The sequence below is a fragment of the Triticum urartu genome, chromosome 7A (genome assembly GCF_056163025.1).
Source record: "Triticum urartu cultivar PI428250 chromosome 7A, HENAU_Tu73, whole genome shotgun sequence".
Lineage (NCBI taxonomy): Eukaryota > Viridiplantae > Streptophyta > Magnoliopsida > Poales > Poaceae > Triticum > Triticum urartu.
The window spans coordinates 735,326,398-735,345,465 of record NC_141879.1 but is presented as its reverse complement, the minus strand read 5'-3'; the positions used below and the strand labels follow the sequence as shown (position 1 = coordinate 735,345,465).

General features: G+C 45.6%; 1 protein-coding gene and 1 long non-coding RNA gene across 2 annotated transcripts; both read left to right on the top strand.

The window, feature by feature from the left end:
* The first annotated feature begins 7,797 nt into the window (after nt 1–7,797).
* Nucleotides 7,798–13,998, top strand: LOC147962462 (uncharacterized). The gene is made up of 5 exons (XR_015610484.1): nt 7,798–8,264; nt 9,312–9,404; nt 9,809–9,920; nt 10,098–10,222; nt 13,845–13,998. It is a non-coding gene; the product is annotated as an uncharacterized LOC147962462 (long non-coding RNA).
* Nucleotides 13,999–15,286: 1,288 nt separating this feature from the next.
* Nucleotides 15,287–17,679, top strand: LOC147962461 (uncharacterized). The gene is made up of 7 exons (XM_087534199.1): nt 15,287–15,480; nt 15,869–16,089; nt 16,177–16,282; nt 16,365–16,495; nt 16,583–16,664; nt 16,751–16,883; nt 16,973–17,679. Exons 1-7 carry the CDS (start codon nt 15,287–15,289, stop codon nt 17,003–17,005), a joined length of 900 nt encoding a protein of 299 aa, XP_087390325.1. The 3' UTR covers nt 17,006–17,679.
* The last annotated feature ends 1,389 nt before the right edge of the window (nt 17,680–19,068 follow it).

The window sequence follows — 19,068 nt, the reverse complement described above, 5'->3', positions numbered from 1 at the left end:
GTGACAGAAGCACAGACCCAAGTAAGTAGGTTGTTTGCGTATGGGACAAAGGGGACTTGATGCTTTAATGCTATGGTTGGGTTTTACCTTAATGAATCTTTAGTAGTTATGGACGCTTGCTAGAGTTCCAATCATAAGTGCATATGATCCAAGTAGAGAAAGTGTGTTAGCTTATGCCTCTCCGTCAAATAAAATTGCAATAATGATTACCGGTCTAGTTATGGATTGCCTAGGGACAAATAACCTTCTTGTTGACAAAAGCTCTTTACTAAAACTAATTTAGTTGTGTCTTCATCTAAACAGCCCCTACTTTATATTTACTTGCTCTTTATTATCTTGCATACCTATCCAACAACACCTACAAAGTACTTCTAGTTTCATACTTGTTTCCGGTAAAGCGAACGTCAAGTGTGCGTAGAGTTGTATCGGTGGTCGATAGAACTTGAGGGAATATTTGTTCTACCTTTAGATCCTTGTTGGGTTCGACACTCTTACTTATCGAAAGAGGCTACAATTGATCCCCTATTTTTGTGGGTTATCAACGCATGCATTCCCTATGCTCTACTCCAGGGAATACATTGCCCACGGCCACTTCTAAACCTTTGCAGGCATCTGTATGAATGACCAACCCATTGGGATGTGCAATAGTCCGGCGCAGATTATGCAAAAACCAAGTCCAGCTCTCCTCAGACTCTGTCTCCAGCACACCGTAGGCAACTGGAAATACAAAACTGTGTGCATCAACTACACAAGCTGCTAATAACTGTCCTTTAAACCTCCCTGTGAGAAAAGTGGCATCAATAGCCAAATAAGCCCTGCAACCTGCCAAAAAAACCCGGCGACAAGCCTCAAAGCAGACAAAAACCCTCCTGAAGCATTCCTTGGTCTTTGTCACTCCCCTGAATGTGTACTCCATGGTGTGGTGATCAATATCTACAATACTAGCTGGGCTTGTCCTCTCCACTTCACCTTTGAATAAATACAACAATTGAAAACTTTCCTGCCAGTTACCATAAATAGAATCCATAGCATGTTGTTTACCATTGAACAACCTCATGTATGGTAAATCTATCTTGAACTTATCTTTGATGTTCTTCTGCAATTCCTTTGGACCCACTTGCTGGTTTTATTTCACCCACTTCTTTATTTCTTCTGCCACCCATCTTGACTTGGCTCTACTGATTGTATCCTTCCTAAGGGTTGATTCCTGGCATGTGTGCTTAAAAGTGTTCACTTTGACCTGAACATTAGTGCTATTTCGCATTTTAGATGCGAGCAGCCTCCATGGACAACCCTCAGTCAGACAGTGCACTCTGTAACGTACTTGATCGCTCTTGTCAACTTTGAAAGTACGTTCTACCTTGATGCAGTATGTCATAAATGCATTTCTACACTCATTCATGGATGCAAAAACTTTACCTTCTTCCATATGAGGGTTCAAAGGGTCCCATTCAACAGCTGCAAGGTCTTCGTCCTCACCCACCGCGTCATCATCCACATGGACTGCATTGTGAGCCTCATCTTGGTTTTCAGCCCGAGGTGCCCGTCGTAAATTCCAAATAACATCAGAATATAGCTTCTCTTAATCAACCCCAGAATTGTAGTAATCAAGCTCCACTTCAAGGGGGGCCCTACTGTCGTTGCCCACACTTGTCGAGCCACCACGTCGTCGTGCACCAACTGAACTGTTCTGGCTAGAGATGCCATTACGATGACTTGGTTCTCCCCGAGATGTTGCACCCGTCATCCTAGGTCCAAATGCCTGCTCAAGCACGTCAACTTGCAGCCTCACATGAAAATTATCTTTCTCTTTATGCCTAACAAACATGGTAGCCAACTCTTCATCATTACTAACTGTCACCCATTTCTTTTCCCCACCATAGTATTTCTATACCACTTCATCAAGCAAACCCCAAGGATATTGGCTACAAATTACCTCCTCAAATTGTCTGAAACTCTAATTACTAGCCATTGGCAACCGATAATCCAAACCTCCTTGGTATTTCTTCTTATCCTTTGCATCGAACATGTACCGGTCCCTTCTAATGTGCACCAAGAAAGCAAACCGCAACTCCATCCTAACCGACGAAAAACAGAGACGCAATCAGCACACTAATTGGGCAAACCTACTCGAATTTAGTGTTCAAATGCACAACTAAGCTCGATCTAAACAGGAGGCGAGACTTACCCCTCGGGAACCCAGTCGTGGACGCGGCAGATCTCCGGCCCGATGCCTGCCTCGCCAAATACTCCGGGGTTGCTGATGCTCGCCATTTCGCCCTAGGGTTCTTCCTCCTAGTTCAAACAGCTCCAGCAGCCCCCCACCTTTGAGCGCTCCGGCCGGGCGCACGGAAGGAGGCCGCGCCGCGGGTCGAGTAGGTGGCGGGTGCCCCACCCATGGCGTCGCAGGAAGGTGGCGGGCGTCGCAGGTAGCCATGGAGCGTAGGCGCAGGACGATACCGGCGGAGCAGGCCGTGCAACTGGTGGCGGGGCAGGTGCTGGCCGCGGCGCAGGTGGTGGCGGCGGCGCAGGACAGCCGGCTAGCGGATGGGCAGAGTGAGCTAGAATCCTACGAATGATTTGGGGATTTAGTTGCATGGGCCTACATGTCAGCTCCGGACCCACGTCCACGCGGTCCCACGTGTAAGCTCCGAACCCACAACCACTAACGCCGGCGGGCGGAATGGACTCAAATATGGCCGTTTGGCCTCGTCATAGTAACTGTGCATGGACTAGGGGTAAAACTGAGCACAATTCGCATATGAGGGCAAAACTGAGCACATGGATACCAATGAGGGCAAAAGGATAATTAACCCTTTATAATAACTATTTTTGTCTTTGTCGTTGCAAAGTCTTTTTCTACCACTTCTTTCTCCACTTGAGTGTATGGTCAATGGCTGGATAACCTGATTTCTCTCTAAAACAACTCGATTTTAGTTCGATAAACTAGCCTGAGAAGCACTCTGCTTTCGGGAAAAGGAGGTTGAAGCTGAAGGCTGACCCACTTAAAGTTTAGAGATCGGATGTGTCATGTGAAAGCACGATGGGAGCACAAATTAATTTTAAGCCCAATTTTGGTTGGCACCAAGAAACTTGATTTAACTTAGACGTAAAGTTTTTATGTAAATTTTTTGGTTTTCCAAGCTTATGACACCTTTAGCTTTTTTATGTTTTCTTTTAGGTGGCAGAACATCCTCTTAGTTGAGGTGTCCTGCATGGTGGTTCTGTTCGGGAAATCTTTTCCGATCCGCACTTCGGCATCTTCCCTGCCGAGCTATACCTCGGCGTTGATAAAATACACACGACAGTTGAACTAGTTCCCGAGGAAATATGATCCTATGGTCGGTCATGTGGCCCAACCTAAGTCTCAGGGGTCTACTGCATTGATCATTCAATGCAGAAAATCCAAAGTGCAAAACAGTTTCTGAGGATATTACGATTCTCAGGTTGGTCGGCCGCATCCAACTTGAGTCTCAGAAGCAGACCTCAGATGCAGACCGGCGTTGGGGCTCAGCTGCAAAAGACACCTCGGATGCAGTCCGGTATTGGAGCTTGGATGCAAGAGGAAACCGGACCACGCAAAAAACTTCAAACCCAAGGTGTGGTGTAAAAAATAACAAGGCGTTGATGAAAACCGAGAACTTAAAGAGGCTCCTCGAATGACCGACATGTGATGTCTTCGGATACACCTCGGCTATCCTCGAGATTGGAGATGACAATATTTGTTGAACCAACTTTCAAGACCGCTGACCGAAGACGAAGAATAGTTTGGAAGAATCAAGGAGCGTCCCCAACTTGAAGACCGGTTCAGAGGGCTACTGATGGAGTCCTCGACTAGGGGGCACTCACCACAACGTCTCTCAGCCAAGAGGGCCGAGCCAAGGACCCCATTGTGGTTCACTAATGGGCCACTTCTGGCAACCCATGACGCATACAAGGAGGATTCCATAAGATTTGACGCACAAGACGAGGACTTCTCTGTACCCTAAGACTCCGGTGCATTATATAACCGAGGCTAGGCTAGGTAATAGAGGGGATCATATTCATTACAATCTCATACAACAATCTTGTGTTAGATAATTGTACTCTATACTATACCCTATATCAATACAATCAAAAGTAGGATGTTGGGATCTATTCGAGAGAGCTCGAACCTGAACAAAATCATGTGTCCATGTTACTATCGTTTCAAGATGTCTAGCTTAGGAGCCCTACCTCGAGATATGCCAGTTCTAGCACCGACAAGTGGCCTTGGAGGTCGACGAAGCGGAAGACTGCCGCATTCGTCCTTGAGCTGCCACACTTGTCCTGGACTTGTGCCTTTAGGGTGTGTTACCCCTATTTCTGGATCCGGCGGCCTCTTGCCATCGCTGCCGGCCGACACTCGATCCATCGGGTGGCCAAGGAAGGAAGAGTGAGATTGGATTAAGACGGAGAGGGAGAGTGAGGAGGAGAGAGATATAGGAAAGAAAGGTGGGTGAAGTGGGTGAGTGGGTTGCCGCTGAGATCGTTTGCGTGAAGGGCTCACCCGAGCAAACTGACGCCAGCTGAACAACATTTCCTAGAAAGGATGTAGTCTTTTTTTTGGAGTGGCATAGGCTCTTTATTCCGATATAGCAACCAAAGGAATAATACAGATGTTCGGAACCGAACCTAACCAAATATAACGGCCAACACCCAGAGAGGACGCCGCCCTAGCTAGATAAACTATGAGAAAAAAATGAGCATCAAAATTAAATTCCCTATTCTCATGAAGTACATTAACCTTAGTAAAAGTTTGAAATCTCTCCTCCACCTCTTGCAGGACACAAGCGTACGCACACTTTGATTTATTATGAAGATTCGACACCACCGCTTGGCAGTCCAAAGCAAGCTTAACAGACATCATATGAAGATCTTGGCCCAGAGCTAGGCCTTCATTGCAAGCAATCGCCTCCAGGCAAGAAGCACCAAATAGTGCCTGAGTTCGTCGCGGCAGACTGCCGCTGCAGCTCCTCATTGACCATCTCTAGAGATCCTTGCATCAACATTAATTTTACACCAACCACTCTCTGGCGGAATCCACTTCCCACGTCGTTGTCCTTCTGGTACTCCTTCCGATAGTACAGCTCTTGACCTGTACTTGAATCTCCTCCAAGTACTTTGATATAAACATGTGGGTAGACAGCGGATTCTGAAACTCCTTGTCGTGTATAGCCCGTCGCCGTGCCCACCATATAGCCCATAAAGTGATCCGTACCCTTGCCAGCTCGTCACGCTTCAAAGTGTCAAAAAGCCAGAAGACCCAAAGCTTAGCATCTTCTGTTTGATTTACTATCACATGTTCCACCAGTTCATCATCTGCTAGAGCCCAGACTGCTCTAGACACATATATTACAATCCAGTAATGCATGTCTCCATGTATCCGAGGCTGCATTAATTACAGACAGGGCAAATATCATCTGTTGCCATGTTTCTTTGAGCACGCACCGATCCTGTTGAGATAGACATTTTCGCAAGCCTCCAGATAAACATCCGGACCTTGGCAGGAACTTGAGTGTGCCATAGCTTGACCCATGACTTCTTTGTGTCGCTAGTATTAGAATTTTTTTTCGATAAAAGGGCCACATGGCCCCATTTTCATTAAGAAAATAGAAGTCTAGATACAACCACCACACCACTTTTTCCATCAGACCTGATGCACCACCTCATCAACTGATAAGCAACCTACATCCTAGACATATAACCATATCTATAGGATGCCAAATCACCCACTACCGGAGAGAGAACAGATTTTTAAATATCTTTTTACAGATTGCACATCAGCCAAAACAATAGGCAAATCTAAAACCAGAACATACTACAGAACCGCCCAATTTCAGGTAGACACAAAACCCAGTCTTAGCGCAGAAGGATTCCACCCATATGTTCTTCTGTAGACTTCATTTGCTACCCGAGATAGCCTCTTGGAAACCTCCCTAAGCATTTTTTGCACACCTTTTCTCTGTAGAATCATCCATGAATCCAACAAAGAACACAGGGTAAATATTACATTGGTAGGATTTGAAAGGAAAACACATTGAAAACAGGATTTGTTCCTTGTTTTCCAAATTGTCCATATCAAAGCAGCAGCACCAATAGAAACAATAGCCCTATCCTTTCCAGAATAGGATGGTATCCAGTTTTGACAAAGATCAAAGAAAGATAAAGGTATTTTCGGGTTACCTAGTGTACCACATATCACATTCCATAAAAACCTAGCACAAGAGCACGAAAAAAATAGATGATCAATGCTCTCAGAAACGCCACAAAACTCACAGAAATTTGGTCCTTTCCACCCTCGTCTAGATAAGTTATCCTTGGTTAGGATCCTCCCTTTGATCACTAACCATATAAACGCTTTTACTTTTAGAGGTATTCTCATCCTCCAAAGAAGTTTAAAAGGAAAAGCAACAACTCTAGCTATAAGGTAATGATAAAGCGACTTAATCGAGAAGGATCCAGATTTAGTTAAAAGCCATTTAACTCTGTCAGGCTCCTCCGACAGAGTAACCTGACTACACATATCAAGTAATTCATTCCACATTTTAAGAGTTTCTCCACAAAGACATCTCCTAAATCTAATACAATCAAAATCCTGGTTAAAGACTTTAGCAACAGTAACATGTTGACAGAAAGTTAAATTATACAAGCGGGGGAAAAGTTGACAAAGTGGCTTTCTCCCCAGCCATGTGTCCTTCCAAAATCTCGTCTTACAACCATCACCCACCACCCTTTGACAGCAAGAATAGAAGATATCCTTTATACTCAACAACCCATTCCAAAAATGGGAATTACCCCGAGATGCTTCACATTGAACCAGAGTTTTCCTACTCAAATATTTGGCTCTAATCATTTCCTGCCAATCCCCTTCCTCATTCTCTAATCTCCATAACCACTTACATAAGAGGCTGATGTTTTTAATCTCCAAATTAGTAATCCCCAGACCCCCCTGGTCTCTAGGTTGGCATACGTCCACCCACTTGACTAAGTGATACTTTCTCACTCCATCCCTTTCTTGCCAAACCATACGAGCACGAACAAAGTCCATTCTCTTGCCTACACCTTTAGGTAGTTTAAAAAAAGAAAGCAAATGGCCAGACCACTGTTTGGCCCTGCATGATCAATAATGGTAGACTTACTGACATATTTCTACAGGACAGATGTTACGTGCTCATGTGTCAAAATATGGCTGGAGAGGATTAGAGAGGAAGGGGGCCAGCGGTGGAAATCATGAGGGGGGTTGGCGAGCAAAGGGTCCGTACCATCAACGCGTAACAACTTTCCGTAAGTGTAGCATTTTTGCTGCACGATTGTGCACAAACTTGGTCAGATGGGCTGACACGACACGACAAGACCCGACCTGGGATATGCGGGCCAGGCACGACACGCCCCATGTAGGCACACAACTATACAGGTCATGCCGGGCCGGCACGCTTGCCTAGGTGTCCCTAGCCCAGGCATGACCCTCTTAGTAAACAGGCAAGCCCGATGGCATGTTTAGCCCGCTGGCCCAGGTAGGATCCATCCTATTGGGCTGTTTTTGGCCTGTAATTAGTCTACTGGGCTGTAGAAATATAAAAATTAAAAAAAATAAACGGTTCGTGTCGTGCCAGCACGCCTCTAAACAGGCCACATGCTAGCGCAGCCCGATTATAAACATATGCCGGGCCAGGCCCACTACGGGCCGGGCTTGCGGGCTACTGGGCCAGCACGGAGGACCAGCCCATTTGGCCACCGTTGATCGGTGTGTGCGGGGGGACTGGCTGGAGAGGCCGACCCCCACCCTCTCACCGAGCGGCCGGCGGTAAATTCCACCGGTAAAAAACCCTAGCCGCCGCATGTTCTCGCTCCTTTCATCTCACCGCCGGCCGCCGCTCCTCCTGGCCTCCACTCACCGAGCTCGCTCTGCCGCCGCCCTTGGCCTCTCCCTCTCCTTCCTCCGCGATCAACAGGAAGCATTTCCCTCATCGGCGCCCAAAAGGAGGGGCGCATGCCGCTACCGCATTCCGCCTCCCCTTCCGCTCAGCGCTCGAGGGCTGCAGGTCGTCGTCGCGCTCAACGGGCGGAGCTCGTGCCGCTGCTGCGCTCCGCCTCTCCCACCCACCTCGTCCGCGCTCGTCAGGAGGAGCACGGGTCGCCGCCGCACTGCACGAGAGGACGCCGAGCCTAGCGTATGCCGCCCACCCCTTTCTTCTCCGCGAGCCGGAGCAGGGCGTCGACACTGGCGACCTCACTGTCCCCGGGTATACCTTCTTTGCTTTCTCCTGCTCCTGCACAGCTCACCTTTGGTGGCTTTGGCTCTGGACGATGAATCTGACCTGCGCCGCCGTGCTTATGAGCTTACCCCGTTGCCGTAGCACAGTAGGAGTTGCTCGGTTGCTTCCTTATCGGCCATGATTCAACCAGACCGAGCAGCGGTTCGCCTAGCTTTCCACTGAATTTACTGCAGATTTCTGTGCAGCAGCAAGGCGTTACAGTAACCTGCTTCAGTTTTTCTACTTTCGTTTTATGTTTGTTGGGAAAATCAAGAGTAAGTGGTTAATGTACTGGAACAGTAGTTGAACCACTAGAATCAAGCTTTGAGAATCTGTGAAAAGATATGAATTTGCAATATATAGCATTGTGACACGAATTTGTCAATGCTCCAACTTTTGTCATCATTCCTCAATTGCGCTTTATGTTTTCCAAGTAGAAATGCGGAGTCATGCTTCGTTATCTGCATTTTTACCTGATCCCCATGGTAAGCATCGTTTGGGTCAGGCCGTTGTGATTGATTTATTTTCAGCTGCTTGCGGGCTGACTACTATATTTGTTCTTCATGTCCATACCTGCCTGACTGCTATGTTTTTACATGCGGAAAATGCTGATTGTTATTTTCTTTTGAGAATCACCGGGGGAGGAGTCCCTCCACCTGAATATATTGCTCAAAGTGGCCATAATGCCAGGAGAGTGATCCAGTTTATAAGGAAAACCGGATCGAAAACCTTAACAATTTGACCCCGTTTATGAGGAAAACCGAGCCAAAAACCAGACAAGTAACAAGTGTTACAAGGAAAGGAGAGGAACAGGACGCCCAACATAAGGCAAGACCTAGCTAGCATACTAACAGGACCAGGTAGATGAGGGGTGCGTTGAGGGATCACAATACCAAGACTCTACAATTTTATTCGCCTCAGATTAGTTTATATCTTGCATCCTTGTCAATTTTATTCGCCTCTGTGGCATCAGTTGTTTATCAAACTCTTCGTAGCCTGAGCTGTTCATTTGCTTCACCTGACCTTTTGGTTTAGGGATACTCAGTGGTGTGGTTTAGGAGGTGGCATGATGCTGTTGGAAGTAGTGGTGTGGTTTAGAAGGCCTTCTCAATGTGTGCTTCGCCCAAGGTGAGTACGTTAGGTGATTCTTCCTCTTCTTCATCATTTCCTTTGCAATTCTGGTTGCATTTTAGGTGGTTCCAGTTTTCTGTGGTGACTGATGACACAAAAGAATACCACCGATGAGCAAATTTACGCAAATTTGAGTAAAACTGCCTCAGTTGCGCAATGCAGTTCAATGAGACACTCAGCAGCTATGGTTTAAGTAGTAAATTACAGAACGAAACAGGACACTTTTCATTTTTCTTATTGCATAGACTAACCTATGGTAAATAAAATAAAAGGTCAGTTGCAAGTGGATATGTAGCTACTTATTTCATTGAACGTCTGATTTCACTTCTCATTTGGTTTTGCTGTTTACACTATATTAGACCGCAGTTTCCTGACTAACTTATTATGTCTGTACATTACAGCTAAAAAGCACGGACACGGTAATGTATGGAGTTTCTGCCGCTGCCGCTTGGACTCGACCGCCGCCGTCTCCCAAGTGCAGCAGCCTCTCCTCCCGATGGCAACCACACTCGAGTAGGTAACTTTGACCTCTTTCATATATTTGAATCGATCTTTTTGTTGAGCTGCTGCTGCTTGCTTTCCCTTTTCCCCATGCCCTTGCTGCTGCTGCTGCTGCTTGCTTGTTGCTTTCTAATGCTGCTGCTGCCTGCTTGTGTTGAAGTTGAACTGTTAATTGGTGCTTGATGTTAGGGAACATGGTATGTGAGATTGGCTTATGTTCAGAAAGTTACTACTGCATCCCCTAGACCCCTACTGCTTCAACCGGTAGCCATGGAGGAAACACCAAATTTGTTTGCAGCAGACTACAACAAATGGTGCAATATTCTGTTCTCTTTCTCATTATTGTTTTTGTCTTTAATTCTATGTTACATGGCATATTTTTATTGGCATATTTTTATATGTACTTGCCGTGTCCCCGATTGGCTTTTTTTGGAAACTGCCGTATCCCGTGTCCCTGTATGCATGTCGGCGCATCCAAATCGCCATATCCGTGCTTCTTAGCATTAAGGTTGTATGCTACATTTCTTCAATATTTTATTTCTTACAGTTCCTCTCTATGCTAGTCTACCTTTTCTCCAAAATATGTTTCTGAGCCCAAGCTCATCTCCAATGGGGTCAGGCTTGTTGGGATCAGGCTCTGTGCTGTATAGATGGCTCTATATCCAGTGTATTTGAGCTATTATTGAAACCTTCCTCAGCCTTTATGACTGGTAGGTGAGGTCTCCATCCTGACGGATCGTATTAATGCGCGACGGCTCTTCTCGCACTGACAACATCCGAGCCTTTCAGAGCTGTCATCGAGCAACCGACACATAAGCGGCCACCTCTTACCGGGTGCTTTTTCCATGCTGGCTATCGGTGCCATCTCTTACCGGCAACTTTGACATTTTACTCTGATATCTTGTTTCTCCCTGCTTCAATGCTATATATACTGCTGCGGGGTGGGGTTCCCTCCATCCTGGTTCAAAATTTGAATGTGTGCAGCCAGCTCGAATTTTGAACCGACATGCATCACCACACTCGTCCCTGTTGGCTCACCCTCTGCCAAGTTGCAATGCCTAACATACAAGGGACAGAGTCATTTGTGATTAGCTATTCTTCAAACCAAAAGAACACTTGACTCAGGACTGAACAAGACTAGGGAGACATGTCATCCCCATGATCTCTGTGTGGCCATTTGATCTGTTGTAAGTTCTAAAACCTTTGTGAAAATGCCATTCCCAAAGGTTGTGACATTCAGACTCATGTCACTGTTCTAACTCCTCAGTCAGCGCACAAACTATGTGCGCCCTACGTTTATAACAGACACAGCCCACACTGCTAGCACTGTCAAAAGAGGCACATTGCTAGCACGAAACAAATACTGATCGAACTGCCGGCCGTAGAATAACTATCTACATTAGACTACCCACACATGGGATTCCAAATTCAGAGGTGCTCCACAAAAGTCTTGAGGCCGGGGCACTTCCTTAACTAACGCACACGTAGCAGGGTCAAAAGATCTGGTCCCCTGCAACTGCTTTGAACTACGCTTCACTGCCTCACTCCAGGACCTCAAACTACATGAAATTTGGCACGTCTCCCTTGTTCCTCCTCAGCATGACAATCTCGCATGCGATACTTTTCTGAAGATGATCCAGTAGTATCTGAACAAGCTAAAAATAGCAGCGGTCAGCATCACAGCGTATGTTTGCACCTCACTCCAAGAATTAACAGACGACACTTAGCTAGTATGTTCAACCTTACTGAGTGGCAATGGTAGGTATTACCCATCAAACTCACAGATATAGTGACCGTTGGACACAGCGCTGTCCTCCCTGCGACCACATTATCATTTATCAGTGTAAAAAATGTATAATGTCAGATTTAGCCTATTTGAGCAGCAAGGGATACAGTCATCTTTTGCACGGCTCATGCATGCCCATGAAGGTACACACAAAAGACCATCCATTCGTCTCAATCAACTAGCCACTGAATATGTCGTTGAAGCATTGGCAGAATCGAACCTGGAATCTTCTCGCTATGGCGTTGTGCTTCCTTTCCATCTCATCACTTTGGTGTGTTTCCGGGTCCATCACCATGAAGGTATGCACCGGGACATGAACTGCAATGCCATACCAAGTCACTGGTAATGACACACATTACTTATGAGATAGCAACAAAATCAGCTGCATTGATCTAAGATTGTTACCTTCTTTAGCCAGTCAGTCATGTATCCCATCAACTTAGAGTTCATCATCTTCCTGATTCGCTGCGACTCGTTTCGCCCCGACAGCCTTGAGCCGTCCCAGCCACGGCCCGGCCTCGAGACGCCCGGTGTCACTGCCTCCGCCGCCGAAGTTGAGCCGGCCCTATCGCCACAAGCCGCCGCCGTTCTTAGGCTGCCCCTCGCTTGGTTTTGCGCCGAGCCGCCGGTCCCAGTCAACTTCATCATCAGGGTTGCAAAGTTCTTCCTGCAGTTTATGCCCAAATTTCAGAAGAATCAGTACATATTTTATCACGATCTACTTTTCCTTCAAAAAGACAGTTACTGTAAAGCGCGGATCGAAAACCCCTCCATCTTGCTAGCCATTTGCAGAGATCTTACATTCCTTCTCAACCAGAATCCGATGGATGCACCTCCAGCCGATCACCGTTACCTCACCCGCAGGCCCTAGTTCATCTTTCAGGTACTGCCCGGACACCACCACAACAAACGGAATGAAGTGCCTAAACTATTTCCTGGAAAAACGTCCACATTTCCTTAGCGCAACGATCAATATATTTCATGCACCTATCCTCACATCACTTACCAGCCGTACATTTGCAGCCCTGTTGGGAACAGGCCATCATTTTGTCGTAGAACCTGACCAACTGAGTGAGGGAACTTCTTTCCCCACTCATTCTTTACTGGAGTACAGTGACCACGATCCCTAGCCATGTCCCTGGTAGTTGACGTCAAGCATTCACCTCATGCCACCACTGATCCAAATTCAATGGTCAACACGAGATTCAACAACACATGTTCTGATACATGCTCGCAATGACGACAGTTACCTGTTGCTAGCTGCAGAGGCCTACCCACATCTGCCGCTGTAGCACCCTCCTCGCCACCTTGAGATTAGAAATGCAGGTATACTGGTTAATTAGGGCCGAAAGCATGGTACACATATTTACTTGGGACCCACACTGCTAGCAGCTCAGGCCCAGCTCTCGGTCCATCGGCATACATTCGGACGTTTCCGGGGCGCATCGGACACTCCACTACAAGCGGAGAGCCCACATCCCAAAAGACTGGCCTAAAGGGAGGGTGGCACTCTCCCTTATAAGGAGGTCCTAGCCTCCTCCCGTATCCGAGGTGGGACTAAAGTCGCTAGCGTTGCCCAAGGTCAGGTTCCTGACACACTCACTCATCATTACTCGTCGTGGGGCATTGACCTGAACAGTGTTGCACTACATCTGTAAATCTACCATGGCATTTCCGCCGGAGACTCAGACAGACTCCTTCACGCTAGCTGATGCCTGCTCTTCCTACTCTGGTGTTCGCGCTCCTTCCACCCCCCAAGTGATGGGGGTCTTGTCTTCTAACCCTTCGTCATCTGCGGTAGAGCCGATCACGAGCATACCTTCATATCCCAAAAACAACAAGTTAGTGTTGCAAAACAATTTGTTTGTATGACTCCAAGTAAACGTTAAATGCCGAATCAACCTCCTATCCATGCTATCCACTGAACACAAGCATTGATCAACGCTAGAAGCGAATTTATGTACTTTTCATCCGAAGCATCATCCTGGGCGCCTACTGCCATCTGCTCCTCTTTGTAATCTGCTGCTGCTGTTGCGTACGGTTTAGGTGTGCGTCCACATTTTCTTCCACGTGATGGCTGCTGCGTTGCCGTTTGCATGGACACACTGATTGATTCCCTGTTCTTGTTTTTTCCCCTTTTCCGTTTGCAGCATTGTTTGTGCTGCTCTCCTTTCTTCGGTTCTCTGCCTCCCCTGCTACTGTACCGCCGGTAGTTGCTCTTCTGCCAATGTGAGTTCTTCTGTTGAGATGCTCTTCACCTGTTTGATGGAATGCCGGTGTTAACATGGGCTACATCTTCTTCCTTTTTGCGTAGGATTTGTCTGATTAGTTGGTTCTTGGGTTCTCTGTGCCATTGGACATCAAGGTTAGGTTCCTTCCCGCTCTATTGGTTGGTTTCTGCCTGTTGATTCTTCACTACTTTAGGATGTTGCTGATGATTGTTAATGGTGCAAGGTGATATGAAGATGTTAGGACTTACAATTGTATTGTGTACTCGACGTTTAGAGAAGCTTGTTCAGCCAGGGGTTTGCTTGGGGATGACGGAATGGTATAATGCTTTTGATGAGGCTTGGAAATGGGGAATGAGAAATCAATTGCGCCAGCTTTTTGTTACTATGATTCTCCACTGTGGCGTGAGCGATGAAAATGCGTTCTTTGATAAATATTACAAGTATTTAAGTAACGATGTTCAGCATAGAATTCGGAAAGCTGGAAATGATTCTTCATATATTGTTCCTCCTGTTACTCTGAAAGATATGTTGATCACTGAATTAGCTGCCATCTTTGCTAGAAATGGATCTTCTATTTTGGACCATAACCTGCCCCTAAAATCTGCCCGAGATGATACTCCTTTGCATGGCGATATGCATGCTGATGCATTGATGTTGATGTCCATAGTCAGGCAAAAGTAATGTACAATAGATTAAAGAAGGACCAATTGCATGCTTACTCATCTACTCCCTCTGTTCCAAATTACTTGTCGCAGAAATGGATGTATTTAGAACTAAAATACATATAGATGCATCCATACCTGCGACAAGTAATTCGGAACGGAGGGAGTATTATTGAACAAATTAGATCTGAAAAGCCTGGTTCTTCTTTGTGTGTGGGTATGGTGGTACCGGAAAAACATTCCTTTGGAATGCTCTTGATGCTTACCTTAGGGGTCATAAGAGGGTGATCCTATCAGTTGCGTCCTCAGGAGTTGCTGCCTTACTTTTGCCTGCAGGTAGAACAGCTCATTCTAGATTTAAAATACCTATCAATTTACCTGAAAACGGCACTTGTGATATAAAAAGGTCTACCATGCTCTCCAATTTGATTGAATTAGCTACTCTTATTATATGGGATGAAGTGTTAGTGTACATCGTAAATGCTTTGAGGCGTTACATCGATCCTTTCGTGATATAATGCCTGCCACTGATCCTTCTCTGGCTAAAGTTCCTTTTGGTGGTGAAGTGCTTGTACTAGGTGGTGACCTTTGGCAGATTTGCCTATTATCAAAGGTGGCTCCCGAGCTCAAGTTGTTAATGCTGCAATCACCAACTCACCTCTGTGGAAATCTATAGAGGTACTACATCTTACTGTTAACATGCGGCTGACTACACACATAACAGATCCTTTGCTGCAGGCTGAGGTGGCTGCTTTTGCCCAGTGGGTACTAAGTATAGGTGATGGCACAACAGCTGCTGTGGCATGCGAGGCGGAGTTAATTCCTTGGATAATTATACCTGACGAGCATTTGGTGCACACAAAGGGTAGTAAAATTGATGCTATTGTTCGGCTGTATACATGAAACTTCCTGTTAGGTATTCTGATGTTGATTACCTAAGGGAGCGAGCAATTCTAACACCTACAAATGAGGTGGCAGAAAAAAGAGAGCTTGTGTTTTCCTTAGTGCCTACCGTTGAAAGAGAATACCTAAGCTGTGATTCCATAGGGAATTCTGCTGATGGGGTTCGTAGCCAGGATGCTTTCTATCATATTGAATATTTGAATGGCATTAAGGTCAATAACTTCCCATACGATAAATTAGTGCTCAAGGGAATCTCTGCTATATCTCTGTCACCTGCTGGTTCTGACTTGTTATTTGGCACCTATACAACCACTATGTGAAAGACACCCACATACATGTATGGCCGGCTTCCTCATGAAATGGCAACCCGCTTTAAAGATGTGCTGGAAGAAGGGAAGGTTTACTTGATGAAGAAATTTCTCTGTCCATCAAGGACAATCTACAAGGCTGCCAAGAGCCCATACATGATGCAATAAACTCTCGGTTTAGTGACATCATTCCTCAGCAAGGCTTTGAGGATGACTACCCATACTGCACCTACAACCTCACATCCTTTGCAAATATCCCAAAGCCAGGTGGCAACAATCCTCATTTCCTTGGTTGGTCATCCTATACTGATCCTATGCATACATTCTCATGCTTTAACCTTTTGTTATCTCACATCATTTTGATTTTCTTCATTGTAGATGTGATCAGGCGAATCACTACGGTGACAGGTATAATAACTGTGCACTCTCAGCATCAGGCACAACCTTCAGACACCAGGACTATTGTTCTCCTCCAAGATCAGTCGTAAGTTCTCTTCTTGTTTTATATTTGTTTCCCTTGTGCTTTGCTATTCACACTTTACTCACTCGCCATTGCCTAAATGTAGCGGTCATGAACTAAACCTTGTTCTTTGGGGTGAGCGTGCAAACGAGTTTAATGCTGAAGAGGTTCGTGCTACAAGTGAAGCAGGCCCTGTGATTGCAATCTTTGTAGGGACACTGCCAAAAACATACCATGGTAATTCTGCTGTCTGTATCCCGGTGCTACATCCCTTTGCTCTATCCTGTGATCATGTGTGTTGTAATGGTTTGTCTGTTTCCATAGGCGTTAAAGGCCTAAGTGGCAGCTCCGCATGTCGTTGGTATATTGATGAGGACTTTCCAGAGCTAAATGTCTTTCGTGCTAGGTGCATCTTCTTTTCTATGAGTTACCCACTGTTTCCTATTTAGATTGTTGTTGTTTCTCATTACCTTGGATCATCTTCTCCCGCAGCCTTGGACAAGACATTGCTCCTGTGACTGCTAATGTCCAAGGAGAACAGGCTATCATTGCAACACCTGTTCATGAACCTCCTGTTGAAAGTACTGCTGGAGAGCTTCTTGCCCTTGACCCTTTTGACAATGAGGTATGCTTGTTCTGTTCTCTGTTTTCAAGCTCTTCCTTTGCTATCAAGGCATTCCTACTACGGGCTCTAATGTTGTTCCATTCATGTAGCGGAAACAATTCATTTGCACTGTCACTATCTGACGGTTAGGCCCCCTACGCCACCTAGGTCCAGCGAAAGTTGGCTTTTTTGTTGATGTCGAGGAGGAGCGCGGGCACACAAGCTATCCGCGTCACATGCAAAGGAGGAGCTCCGCGTCGCCTGCAAGGTGGAGCATGCTGCATCCCCGTCGCCTACGCTATCCAGGTCGCGGCCGAGATCTGCAAGGACGAGCCGCAGTTCAGTCCTCTTTGTCGATGGCATTGTCGCAGTGGCAGCCAAATTGCAGGCATCGACTCCAAGGTCAAGATGCAGCAGCAGCAGGGGCAGGGGAGCGAGGTGGCGGGCGCCGTGGTGGTGGGCTCGTCTTCGAGGCACTGGGGGTCATCCACGGCGTCGTCATCCTTGTGCTGGCGGCAGTTCCTCGTTCAGGCTGTGGCGGCTCATCCATGCGCGCCTCCATCTTCCCCTGCTGCGTCGATGGTGGTACACTCACCACTCTTCTTGCTTCTCTACCTGCAGGTACTCCAGAGTGAATTACCAACGCCAGCCTGTGTTCTGAACATGTGTGATCTTGCTGTAGTATTACACATGTTTGTCTGAAATTACTCATACTGTAGTGTTACACATGTTTGCTTACTCTGGTGATCTTGCTTACTCATCTCTGCAATTACTCATGCTTATTTGCATTGTTCTATATATGGATGTCTTTTTTAAACTTTAAGTTTCTTGAAGGAGCAACATTGTGTGGCCTAGATCGTTAGTAACAGTCCTGTTTAATTAAACTGAATTTCAGCAAGTTTTTAGAGTACTCTTGAGTATACACTGAGTAGCCCTGGAGTAATATACACTGAATTTAAACAAGTTTTCATACTCCAAATTTAAACAAGTTTAAACCTGTTTCAGGTCACTCAGGGCCGAGCGGGCAAAATCGGAGGCCCGGTACGAAACTCTAAAATGGGCCTTATCTCACTAAGGAAAACACTACATAAACATAATATCTTAGATACCAACTGGAAAATATAAAAATTGTACTTATTATTGATTGTATGGTCTTCAGTCTTCACTTAAACAACATCATTCTTTTAGTGTTCTTTGTAATAAAATCCTCAATAATATCCTCATAATCAATCTTGTCCAATAGATTACTCTCCAGTGCTATTGTGGCCAAATGAGTGAGCCTTTTGTTGTGTCATGGTAGTGCGCATATAGGACTTCAATAGCTTCAATTTAGAAAAGCTCCGTTCTGCCGAAGCAACAGTCATAGGGATAGTCAACAGAACTCTATATGCAATACATGCATTGGGGAAACAATCATGCTGCTTTAAAAACTTTGAAGAAACATCAACTCCGCATAAAGTTCATTAGAATCACCAATGTCTGCAATAGGTGAAGTATTCAAGTTAATATCAGTATTACTAGCCCCAATGTCATCACAATTTTCTTCACTCTCAACATTATTTTCTATCTCTGTCTCGACATCTCTAGGGCTAGGATCATTGTCAACATTATTATCCGGAGCATGCTCTCTATCAAGTGACTGATTATCAGAGGACACTTGTGGTTTTTTTATGACAAACTTATCCATATCTCCTTTTTTGAGACAGAGTTAAATCCTCTATTTTTTGTTTCTTCAAACGTTTTTTGTAACCAGATTCATGTTGTAACACCCGTGTGTTACTTAAGGATAATTAAAATGCATCGATTGTCATTTAGAATTAAATTTTGCTTAACTATCATTTTTCTAGTAACTCAGGCATGCTAGTATTTATAAGTAATTTTGGAGATAAATATCTTAAGACCAATAGGTGCATCCCAATCATTAGTAGATTTTCTTTGTATTAGAAGATGGTGGAGTATTGCATTTGCTTGAGCAATCCACGTACACTTACATGCATGCATCAATGCATGGCATGCACCACATCCATGGTCTGTACTCAACGCACTGCATGCATCCATCTAGTCACCGTTGCCGTAATGCATGTATGTAGCCTGCCGACTAGCTCAGTAAGGTTAGCTGTATTTTCTTCTCACAGGCCAGCTAGCTCTTGGATTACACTGTACCACCGTCTAGGGCAGTAGATATTTTTGCATGCAGCGATGAGAA

Bases quoted from the DNA above. Each gene is read 5' to 3' on its own strand.
- LOC147962461 (XM_087534199.1), top strand. From the start codon at position 15,287: ATGCGGCTGACTACACACATAACAGATCCTTTGCTGCAGGCTGAGGTG. The intron at 16,090-16,176 runs GTTGGTCATCCT...TCTTCATTGTAG, and splicing joins CAACAATCCTCATTTCCTTG to ATGTGATCAGGCGAATCACT. The intron at 16,283-16,364 runs GTAAGTTCTCTT...GCCTAAATGTAG, and splicing joins GTTCTCCTCCAAGATCAGTC to CGGTCATGAACTAAACCTTG.